The sequence below is a fragment of the Anolis sagrei genome, chromosome Y (assembly GCF_037176765.1).
Source record: "Anolis sagrei isolate rAnoSag1 chromosome Y, rAnoSag1.mat, whole genome shotgun sequence".
In the NCBI taxonomy this organism is placed as follows: domain Eukaryota; kingdom Metazoa; phylum Chordata; class Lepidosauria; order Squamata; family Dactyloidae; genus Anolis; species Anolis sagrei.
In genome coordinates, this window is record NC_090035.1 from 40,236,577 (window position 1) to 40,249,016 (window position 12,440).

At 42.2% G+C, this 12,440-nt stretch overlaps 1 protein-coding gene across 6 annotated transcripts in view; it reads left to right on the forward strand.

Moving 5' to 3' along the window:
* LOC137095714 (protein argonaute-1-like) overlaps positions 1–12,440 on the forward strand; it is a 247,671-nt gene that overhangs the window by 142,933 nt on the left and 92,298 nt on the right. For all 6 annotated transcript variants that reach the window (XM_067462517.1, XM_067462512.1, XM_067462513.1 and 3 more), the window contains one exon: positions 5,259–5,378. In XM_067462517.1, the coding sequence (XP_067318618.1) occupies positions 5,259–5,378 (120 nt within the window). The remainder of the gene's footprint in view (positions 1–5,258; positions 5,379–12,440) is intronic.

Genomic DNA, 12,440 nt, shown 5'->3' on the forward strand with positions numbered 1-12,440 from the left:
TTGTTCTCCCTTTTTTCAGTCTCCCTCTACCCCTGTAGAAAGGAGACTTCATCTACTCGATGTGAGGAGAGCGTTGTTGTTCTATAGGGACAGGACTTCCCAGTCTCGAAAAACTCAAAGACTTTTTGTGTCTTATGCCCAGGATAAACTGGGCCTTTCAATCTCTGCACAGCGCCTCTCCCACTGGATTGCTTCGACTATCGAGCTGTGTTACCAGCTGGCTCGACAACACCCCCTGCCGGTTGTTCGGGCCTGATCAACCAGGGCGGTAGCAGCCTCAACTGCTTTTCTAAAGGGGATTTCCCTAGACGCTATCTGTAAAGCTGCAATTTGGAAAAATCCTCAGACATTTGTGTCCCATTACAGACTAGAAACCAGGCATAGACCTGACATGGCCTTTGGGAGGGCAGTTCTGGCATCGTGTCCGCCTTAATTCTCCTTGATACCATGTTATGTTACCGATACCGTGTCATGTTTCTGGATATCGGTACTGTTTGCACTATTATTTTCTGTTGTGCCTACGGGTTGCTCAAATAGAGCTTGTCACTAGAGTTATTAAGATGTACTTGCACTTGTTAACAAGAAGGCTGCATGGCCTGTTTGACAGGTGAATGTTTTTCCTATTCGACTTGAACGTGAGTTGCTTTCTGGGCTCACTATCGTGCCTTATACCATGTTTCATTTTGCATATGTTTATGTAACTGTTTAAGGTGCCGTCATCTTGATGAGTGTGTTTTTTACTGTGAATCGGCCATCCACGTTTGGCCTGGGAGGATCACGTACTCCCGTATGTTTACCTGCCGTGTACTTTGTGTGCTTAATACGGCTTATTGTTTTTCTTATTTGCACTTAATAAAATTGTTTGGTTCCTTGATTTGATGGTCAGTTTGCCTTCTTCCCGCCTCCGGGACCTCAGCTTGCTAGTCTCCACAAGTGTGCATTCACAGAGACCACGAAGAAAAATGGTAGGTTACATACCTGTGACCATCTTTCTTTGAGTGGTGCTCTGTGAATTCACACTAACCCACCCGGCCTCCCCGCAAGCAAACCTCCAATTTTCTCCATGCCTTTGCGGCGTAGGAATTGCAAGGGTACTCGCGGGGCGCCCTTTTATGCCCTGGCGGGGCTGGGCGGGGTTACCGCCAAAACTTAAAAGTTTAAAACTAGAGAAGTTTCCGTTGGAGCCCGCGCAGGCGCAGTCTCTCCACAAGTGTGAATTCACAGAGCACCACTCGAAGAAAGATGGTCACAGGTATGTAACCTACCATTATGCCTGCTGCTGCTGCTGTGAGCATCCCCTCTCTTGTTGCTGAGTCAGTGGACCCCGAGACCCAGGTTGTTTTTCCCCAAGTAATCATCGTCGCCATTTTGGAGGCTTGTCAGCGTTTCCATCACTGCCGATTCTGCTGAGTCACCATATGGTGGTTCAGCTGGCCTCTAAGGCCTGTAGCCACCTGCTGGGAGTTCAAGGTATCAACAAGCCAGCAGCCTCCTTCCACAATTAACTACCTCCATGCTACAAAGAGGAAGAGGAACAATTGTTGGATTGGAGGGAGGGGGAGTGCTACTAGCCGGGGGGGGGGGGGGATTGAAGTAATAAGGGGGAGGAGGAGGAGATGCGTAAAGGGAGACATTTAATTCGGCCTAGGGAACGAGATAATATATTAGTAAAACCGAAGCGGTTTCCTGATAAGGTAAGTTTGGGTACCAAGGATGGCGTTTCCTCCGGGTAAAAGGTGGTGCTGTTGAACGCCAGGTCTGTCAATGGTAAAACAACTTTCATCCAGGACTTAATCTTGGAAGAACGGGAAGACCTGGCATGCATTACGGAGACCTGGTTGGATAAGACTGGAGGAGTGAATCTAACCCAGCTGTGCCCACCAGGTTTTTCCGTACAGCACCAGCCGAGACCTGGAGGACGGGGAGGCGGGGTTGCAGTGGTCTATAGGGATTCCATCTCCCTGACCAGGTGCCCCATCCCGCAGTCAACCATTTTTGAATGTGTCTACCTGAGAGTAGGTGACCAGGACAGAATAGGGATTCTGTTCGCATACCGTCCACCTCGCTGCTCTACAGACTCCTTATCTGAGCTAGCTGGGTTGGTCTCGAGCCTGGTGTTGGAGTCTCAATGGCTTATTGAGCTGGGGGACTTCAACATCCATGCCGAGGCCACCCTATCAGGAGTGGCTCAGGACTTCATGTCTTCCATGGCAACCATGGGGCTGTCCCAAATGGTATCTGGCCCTACTCACAGTGCAGGACACACCTTGGATTTGGATTTCTGTCAGGGATGGGAGGACAGTGGTGGTATTCAGGAGTTATCTATTACTCCGTTGCCATGGACCGACCATCACCTGATCAGGTTTAGACTCACTGCACCCCATAACCTCTGTAGGGGTGGAGGACCCATTAAGAAGGTCCGCCCTAGGAGACTTATGGATCCGGATGGATTCCTGATGGCTCTTGGGGATTTTCCCGCCACCTCAGTTGGTGATCCGGTTGATACCCTAGTGTCCCTCTGGAACGAGGAGATGACTAGGCCAGTAGACACGATTGCTCCGAAACGTCCCCGCTCAAGTAGCCGAGCTAAACCAGCTCTTTGGTTCAACGAGGAGCTGGCAGCGATAAAGCAAAGTAAGAGGAGACTAGAGCGCGTGTGGCGTTCGGACCTGAGTGAGTCAAATCGAACACGGTTTGTTGCCCTTCTAAGGGCATATGCCGCGGCAATAAAGGCGGCAAAGAAACCTTTCTTTGCGGCCAATATTGCATCCGCAAAGAACTGTCCGGCTGAGTTGTTTTGAGTTGTCAGAGGTCTATTAAATCCCACCATTCCGGATGGGAACCCTGACAACTCGATGGACCGCTGTGAAGCATTTGCTCGGTTCTTTGCGGACAAAGTCGCTTTGATCCGTTCTGGCCTTGATACCATGTTAACGGCGGTCTCTGAGGATGTAACACTAGCACCTACTTGTCCGATTTTGATGGATTCATTTCAGTTGGTGAAACCCGAGGATGTGGACAAGATGCTTGGAGGAATGAGGGCAAGTTGGAAGTTAACTCCCTTCAAAAAGTTATCTTCATACGCGTTGTTGAAAGAAGTAGATATTTGCCCTTAGCATACATTTGTGTGGACATACATGCATCCTAGACCCCTGCCCATCCTGGCTTCTAAAGGAGGCCAGAGGGGGATTGGCCGAGTGGGTGAAGGTGGTGGTTAATGCCTCCCTTCGGGAAGGCAAAATTCCAGCGAGCTTAAAACAAGCTGTAATAAAACCACTGTTGAAAAAACCATCACTGGACCCCACTCAATTCGTCAACTATCGGCCTGTTTCCAGTCTCCCCTTTTTGGGCAAAGTCCTGAAACGTGTGGTGGCCTCACAACTCCAGGCATTCTTGGTAGACACGGATTATCTGGATCCGGCACAGTCTGGCTTTAGGCCGGGACATGGTACCGAGACAGCCTTGGTCGCCTTAGTGGATGATCTTCGCTGGGAGCTAGACAGGGGGAGTGTGTCCCTGTTGGTGCTGCTGGACCTCTCAGCGGCCTTCGATACCGTCGACCACGGTATCCTTCTGGGACGCCTCGCGGGAATGGGCCTTGGTGGCACTGTTTTGCAGTGGCTCAGGTCCTTCCTAGAGGATCGTACCCAGAAGGTGTTGCTGGGGGACAACTGCTCGACCTCTCAACCATTGTCTTGCAGGGTTCTATACTGTCCCCCATGTTGTTTAACATCTACATGGGGGAGATCATCCGGAGTTTCGGGGTGCGGTGTTATCTGTACGCAGATGATGTCCAACTCTGTTACTCCTTCCCACCTGCTACTAAGGAGGCTGCTCAGGTCCTGAACTGGTGCTTGGCTGCTGTATCAGACTGGATGAGGGCTAACAAATTGAAACTGAATCCAGAGAAGACAGAGGCACTCCTGGTCAGTTGAAAGGGTGAACAGGGCATAGGGTTACAGCCTGTGTTAGTTGGGGTTACACTCCCCCTGAAGATGCAGGTTCGCAGCTTGGGTGTGATCCTGGATTCATCGCTGAGCCTGGAACCCCAGGTGTCGGCGGTGACCAGGGGAGCATTTGCACAATTAAAACTTGTGTGCCAGCTGCGCCCGTACCTTGGGAAGTTTGACTTGGCCATGATAGTCCACGCTCTGATTACATCCCACATAGATTACTGCAACGTGCTCTACGTGGGGTTGCCTTTGAAGATGGCCCGGAAGCTTTAAATGGTCCATCATGCAGCAGCCAGGTTGCTAACTGGAGCGGGGCTCAGGGAGCACACAACTCCTCTGCTGCATCAGCTGCACTGGCTGCCAGTTTGCTACCGGGCCCAATTCAAAGTGCTGGCTTTAGCCTATAAAGCCCTAAACGGTTCTGGCCCAGCCTACCTATCCAAACACATCTCTTCCTACGAACCCTCCAGGAAGTTAAGATCATCTGAGGAGGCCCTGCTCTCGATCCCGTTTGCTTTGCAAGCACACTTGGCGGGGGCGAGAGACAGGGCCTTCTCTGTGGTGGCCCCTCGGCTGTGGAACTCCATGCCTAGGGATATTAGATCAGCCCCCTCCCTCCTGACCTTTTGTAAGAGAGTGAAAACCTGGCTCTTCGAGCAGGCCTTCGGAACCCCGGAATAGTCAAGTTTGAGATGGAGAATGACCCAGGAACGGCCAGGATGATGAAACGGATGAGGATTGGAATGAGAGGATATAGCTCTTTTTAAATTGTTATTGCACTGTCTTTTTTGTCTAAATGCACTTATTTGTTTTTGCTTTTGTATTGTACTGATGGCATTGAATTGTGCCAATATGTAGACCGCCCTGAGTCGCCTGCGGGCTGATATGGGCGGGATATAAGTGATGTAAATAAATAATAAATAAATATTATGATTTGAAATGACTTTCTTTAATAAGGGGCCAGTCAGAGGTGTTTCAAAATATGCAAGGCTGTTGCTTTTCCACTGAGCTTCAGTCTTATTGATACCTGAGCCTAGCTATCTACTGGGCTATTTAAACTCCTTGTGAAATTGGATAGCAATAGTACCGTTTTACAAAGAAATGACCCTACTTCACAGAGAGGGCCTACTGGAAGTTAACCCCCTTCAAAAAATTATCTTCATACGCGTTGTTGAAAGAAGTAGATATTTGCCCTTAGCATACATTTGTGTAGACCTATGTGTGTGCGTCACAGTGCCATTGAGGCACCCTGTTTTGGACCAAATAAAACTATGCAAATGTTTGTATCTCTGTCCATCCTGCTAGGTATGTAACATTGTGGCTGGCCAGCGGTGCATCAAAAAGTTGACGGACAATCAAACTTCCACCATGATCAAAGCAACAGCAAGGTCCGCTCCAGACAGACAGGAGGAAATCAGCCGGCTGGTAGGTGCCTCTTCTCCCTTCGCTTTGTTGGGAAGGAATCAGGGTTTGGGTTCTTGCGGCTGATAATTTAGGTTCTGTAACCAGTGGGATAGCTCCATTGGTTAGTGGCTGAACTATGAAAAGTTGAAATGTAATGTTTCCGCCCCCCCCCCCCCCCAGTAAGCCTGTTGTCCTTATGTTTCTGCATGTGTGAAAGGTATGATAAATGAGAAGATGGGAAAAGATAGGATTACAAATACCATAATTGTTACTTTAAAACTTTCAATCATCTTCTGTATATACTTGAGTATAAGACAAAAATAATAATAGAGTAAAATAATAAATGTAATAATAATAATGAATTGGTGGGATCATAAACCTGCAAAGGTCATGGAAAATGAACATGCAAAAATACTGTGGGACTTTCGAATCCAGACTGACAAAGGTTTTGGAACACAACACGCCAGACATCACGATTGTGGAAAAGAAAAAAGTCTGGATTATTGATGTCGCAATACCAGGTGGCAGTCGCATTGAGGAAAAACAACAGGAAAACTCAGCCGCTATCAGGACCTCAAAATCAAACTGCAAAGGCTCTGGCATAAACCAGTACAGTTGATCCCAGTGGTCATCATCACACTGGGTGCCGTGCTAAAAGATCTCAGTCGGGGGGACTTCTGGTGCAGGAATATGGCGGGGAGCAGCACACACTGAGAGCTCCGCAAAGTGTGTGCACGACAGGGAGACCGGGTAGAGCAACAGCTCCCTTCCACCTGTGGATCAAAGTAGGGGGAACTGCGGAACCAGGGGGGACCAACCGATGGTCTGAAAGGGGGTCTTCTCCTCAAGAGGAGGTCCCTGAAAGGACCCGGTACATGGTCCCCAAGGTACGGTGGGTCACCCTGATCGTGGCAGGCGAAAGCCTGCAAATCTCCGACCGACTGCATTTTTAACTGAAGAGTAAGGAGGTAAGGAGGCAAAGAAGAACAAAAACTGGGAGAAAAGAGGGTTGGAAGGAGGCTTTAAAGATCTTCTCAAAAGAGAAGGAAGGAAGTTTGGATAAGGATCCCTAGAAGTGATAGGAAAGAGGAGAGAAAGGATTGGAAAGTGGAGAGAAATCGATTTGTTCATTAGCCATTAGCCATCAGCAATCAGCAACAGGAAGGAGGAAATAATAGAGAATTAAGAAAAGCACAAGAAAGAAGAAGAAAGAAGAAAGAAAAGAATATTTAGAGGGAATAAAGGGAGGAATAAATAAGCAAGGGAATTAAAGAAGCAGGGAAGAGAGAAAGCAGGCAAGCAGCAAGCGGCAAAAAGATTCATGACTAGAAGGACAGAAAAGGATAGAAAAGAATAAAGAGTAAAAGGAACCCCAGAAGGGGTAGGCAGAGGGGTAGGAAAGGAAAACGTCGGGAGGAATTTTAACATAAGCAACATAATCAAGATCTAACAATATATAATATATAATATAATATAATACAAGCTAAAGTTGAATAAAAGTTGAATAATAAATAAATAAATAAATCAAAATTCAATAAGAGAAGAAAGAGGAAGACGGGAAGATAAGATAACAGAAGGGGTGGACTGACCTTGAGTTGAATTGTTTTGTCTACGGCGTGGTGAGTGTGGAGCAGAGGGCGGCGCGGTGAAGGAGGGAGGACGGAGAGGATGCACGTGGAGGAGAGAAGGCAAGAAGACAGGAAGTGACACTAAACAGGAAACCAGCACAGACAACGCCAGAAACAATGCGAGACTTCAAGAGAACACAGTAGAAGGGAAATCTCGCGGGAAATATGAGATTTGGAAAGAAGGAGATAGTATTGCGTGAAGGTAATCTTGCAAGAGTAGAAGTGGGAACCAGGAAGAAGGGCAAAGCAAGGTCATAATAGAGGAAAGAAGGTCGGAAGAGAAAAGGGAGGGGAGAGAGAAGACGCGGTAAGCCAAACGGAGGGGGGGGGGGACAAAGAAAGAAAATAATTATAAATAATAACAAAAAATAGACGGAGGAAGAAGAGGAGACGAAACGAAGGTGAGCAAAACAAAGGAAAATAAATAATAAAATAATTATTTATTATATGAAGCGGGAAGGGGAAAGACGGAGAGGGAAAAAGAAATAAAGAATAAAGAAAGAATAAAGAAATAAATAAATAAACAAATAATAACAAGAAAAATAGACAAGAAAAATTGGAAAAAAATAATCAAAATAACTGGAGATAAATGAAATAATTCAAAACAAAAAAATAAAAGGAAAAAAGGTTTGGAGGAAGGGGGGGGGGAAGCGGGAAGACACCTGGAAGAGGGAAAATAATATTGAATGTGATAAAAAAAATTAAGGAATGTGACATAACTCAAATTCTTTAATAACAGAGACAAAGGAACAAAACAGAAAGAAACAAAAGGATAAAGACACCAAAGTACTAAAGAGGGAAGAAAGCTGACAACTATAGAAAAAATATTATGAGTTGTCTAGCATAAAGTGGTGGAAAAAATAAGGAATTACAAAATGGCGGCAAATAAGCTGAAAGGAGAGAAAGACGTGAAGGAAACAAAAGGGACACCAAGGAAACTGTCAGTAACGGAAGAGCTGAATCTAAAGGAAATGATGAAAGAAATGATGATGGAAGTATTGACAGAAATTCAGACAATGAAGACGGAGATACAGATAATAAAAGAAAAGCAAGACATATATCAAAAAATTGCGCAGGAACAGATGTCAGACCTGAAAAAGGACATAAGAGAGGAATTAGGGAAACTGAAAATGGAGATGTCAACAATACAACAGGAAATGAAAGAATTAAAGAAGGAGGAGAAAGGGATGAAGAAAGAACAAGAGGAAATACAAACAAAAATGAAGAACATAGAAGTAAAAAGCATTAGAATGGAGACTAAACAGGAAGAATTAGAGGCAAAGGAAATGGAATTTCAGCTGAGACTAAGGAACATTCAGGAAGACGTCAATGAGAATATAATAGAACGTAATCGAAATATTGGCAGAGTTATTGGAATGTTCTGGACAAGAAATGCAGGAACGGACAGATAGAATATACAGAATTAACACAAATTTTGCAAAAAGAAATAAGACGCCATGAGATGTAATCGTTAACTTTGTAAAGAAGACAACGAGAGGACGTTCTGAGACTAAATAACAGAAGAAAGATATATTATAAAGGAAAGAAAGTGGTTATTTTAAAGGAATTCCCAGGAATAGTGCTGAAAAGAAGGAGAAAATATGCTCCGTTGACGGAGGAATTAAAGAGACAGAAGATACGGTTTAGATGGGAAAGAGGACTGATGTTGACATACAAAGAACAAAGATATTGGCTTAAGAGTGAGGAAAGAGTGAAAGAGTTTTTAAATAGAATTATGATGGAAAGAGAGAGAGAAAAAGGAGAACATACAAAGGGAGGAACAAAGAAGAAAAATGCACAGACTCGCTAGAGGAAGAAGAAACTGAAAATGAGGAGGATCTCGGAGGAAGGTGCGGGAATACTGGACTTAAGTGACTCAGAGGAGGAACAAGAAAGTGAGGAAGAAATAAGAGAGGAAGAGAGACAAGAAGAAGGACAAGAGGAAATAGAAGAGGAGGAATGGACAACAAGAGAAAAAGAGGAGGAAAGAGTGACATGCTGAAGGATCTGAGAATCTACTCGAATAACGTCAACGGCCTGAATTCTCCAAATAAAAGAAATAAAATATTTAATGGATTAAAGAAAAAGAGTTATCATATCATTGCATTGCAGGAAACACATATTATGGGCAGGCATACAAAACATTTGGAAAATAAAAAATTGGGGCAGGCATTTTATACGGCGATACAAGAGAAAAAAAGGGGTCTAGTAACATATATAGATAAGAGCATAACAGCAGAATTGGCTTTCAAAGACAAAGAGGGAACCTTTTTTAGGGGTGAGTATTTGGCTTCAAAATAAAAAAATACTTATATGCAATATATATGCACCGAATAATGCCAAGACGAAATTTGTAGAGAGATTGAAGAGGAACATAGAAGAACAGGAATTTGAACAGATGATAATTCTAGGAGACTTTAATGGTGTATTAAAGAGAGCGATGGATAGAAGTGTAACAAAGAAAAAAGGAGGGCAGAATGAGGAGGAGAAGGGAGATTTACCAAAATCAATGATAAATATGCAGAAATTATGTTTGGTGGATATATAGAGAATCAGAAATGAAAGGAAAAGGGATTACACATATTACTCATCGAGACACCAAAATTGGTCAAGAATAGACATGATTTGGATAACATCATCATTACAAATAAACGTGTCAAATGTGCTAATCTTGCCCAGAATAAATTTGGATCATTGTGCAATGGAATTGGAGATAAAAACAACGGAGAAAACAAGAAGATGGCGGCTGGATGATAATCTACTGAAAAAGAAAGAAGATATAGAAAGAAACAGGAAATTATTAAAAGAGTATTTTGAAATAAATGATGGACCAGAGGTACAAGTTTTCACATTATGGGAGGCGAGCAAGGCCGTTATGAGAGGAAATTTTATACAACAAAAGAGCAGAAAGAACAAGGAAAAAAGGAATAAAATGAATGAGTTACTCAGAGCAATCGAAGAAGAGGAAGGAAATCTTAAAGCAAATCCACAAAACAAGGAAGCAAAGCAAAGGCTAGAACATCTACACAAACAGAGAGAATTCTTAGAAACGGAAGAAAGGGGAAAAGAGTTAAAATACATAAAGCAGAATTATTTCATGAACGCAAATAAACCTGGGCATTGGTTGGCAAATAGAATAAGGAGCAGAAAGGAAGCAACATTTATTACAAAATTGAAAGACAAAGAAAAGACTATAACGCAGGAAGAGGAGATCAGGGAACAGTTTTACAAATTCTACAAGAAATTATACCAAGATGAAAATATAGAGGAAGAGAAGATCTATCAATATCTAGCCAACCATAAGATCGAAAAATTTCAGAGAGGCAGAGAGAAAATCTGAATAAAGAAATATCAGAGAAAGAAATTAAAGCAGCAATAAATAAATTGAAGCCAAACAAAGCGCCAGGTCCGGATGGGATTTCGGCAATTTACTATAAGACCTTTCAACAAGAACTTTTACCGTATCTAAAAGAAATGATGAACAGGATAAGCAAGCAAACATCTGCCTGATACATAAGGAAAACTCAGATGAAGAACAAGTTAAAAATTACAGACCGATTTCTTTGCTGAATGTTGATTATAAATTTTTTAGTCTAATAATGGCCGAGAGATTTAAATATGTACTGGATGAAGATATAAAAGAAGACCAAGCTGGCTTCCTGCCCAACAGATATCAAAGTGAAAATGTAAGGACAATTATAGATTTAATTGAGTACTATGAAAACAAACATCAACATAATGTTATTAGCATTAGACGCGGAGAAAGCGTTCGATAATGTAAATTGGAAGTTCTTTAAAATTATAATGAAGGAGATGGATTTAGGATTTTATTTCCAAAATGCAATTGAGGCGATTTACGAAAAGCAAGAAGCAAAAATAGTGGTAAATGGGAAAGAAACAGACAGTATTGAAATAAGAAAAGGAACAAGACAGGGGTGTCCCTTATCACCATTAATCTTCATTCTCACTTTGGAAGTATTATTAAATAAAATAAGAGAGGAAAAGAAATTGGTAGGAGCGAAGATACAAGGCCAGGAATATAAATTTCGCGCATACGCAGATGATGTGATTTGTGTTATCGAAGATCCAAAGAATAATTTAGGGGAATGGATAAAAGCAATAAAAGAATTCGGCAAAGTCTCAGGCTTTAAAATTAATATGGAGAAAACAAAGGCAATACAGTGCCGTGCCAAAAGATCTCAGCTGGCATTTGGAACCAATAAACATCGACAAAATCACGATCTGCAAAAGGCAACCTTACTTGGATCTGCACACATTCAAAAATACATCACACAGTTCTAGAGGCTTGGGAAGTGTTCAACTTGTGATTTTGTGATATGAAATCCAGCATATAGATCTCTTTTGCTGTGACATACTGTACTTTTGTGTCAATAATATAATAATAATAATAATAATAATAATAATAATAATAATAATAAAGGCCACATTACTTGGATCTGCACACATCATTTAAAAATACATCACACAGTCCTAGATGCTTGGGAAGTGTAGGTCTTATTTGCTGTGATATACTGTGTTTTGTGTCAGTAAAATAACAATAAATAGAGTAAAATAATGGAAATGTACTCATAATAATAGATTAAAATAATAAATGTAATAAAATAATAATAATAGAGTAAAATAAGGGAAATTTAATAGTACTAAATAGAGTAAAATAATATTTAATTTAGTTATTTATTTATATTTTTAATAATAGTATAAAAGAATAAATAATAATAATAATAATAATAATAGAATAAAATAATAAATGTAACAATAGAGTAAAAGAATAAATCTAATCATCATCATAAGAGAGTAAATAATGTAAATGTAATAATAATAAAAATTACTACTACTCCAACAGAGTAAAATGACAAATAATTTTGACTTGAGTATAAGCTGAACGGGTTTTTTTCAGCCTAAAAATGTGCTGAAAAACTCAGCTGTATATACTGTATATACTCGAGTATATACAGTATCTATCTATCTATCTTACCTGTGGCTGTCACTGAAAACCTAGGATTGTAGAGTGGACATGTGGGTTTTCTTATGCCTCTAGACAGGTCCGTAGCCAGGATTTTGTTTCGGGGGGGGGGGGGAGCTGAGTTTGATTCGGGGGGGGTTATACCCGCATGCATATGGGATATATTGAGTATGGTGATCAGATCATGATATGAATAAACATAACAGTTTAAATAATGCACCAGTAAGGCCTTCTCGCGGACCGCCATGAGAATTTGGGGGGGGGCTGAAGCCCCCCAAGGCCTCCCCCCCCCCCCCCCCAGCTACATGCCTGCCTCTGGACATCAGCAGATGTGTTAGATGTTTGACATGAATCCATCAAAATCCTCTTGGGGAACTATTAAAGAAGTGATAGGCTCTTCCTATTACTTATGCAGATATCTCCGTCATTAATTTTTTTTAAAAAAACACTTTATTTTTAATTCTGTTTTAA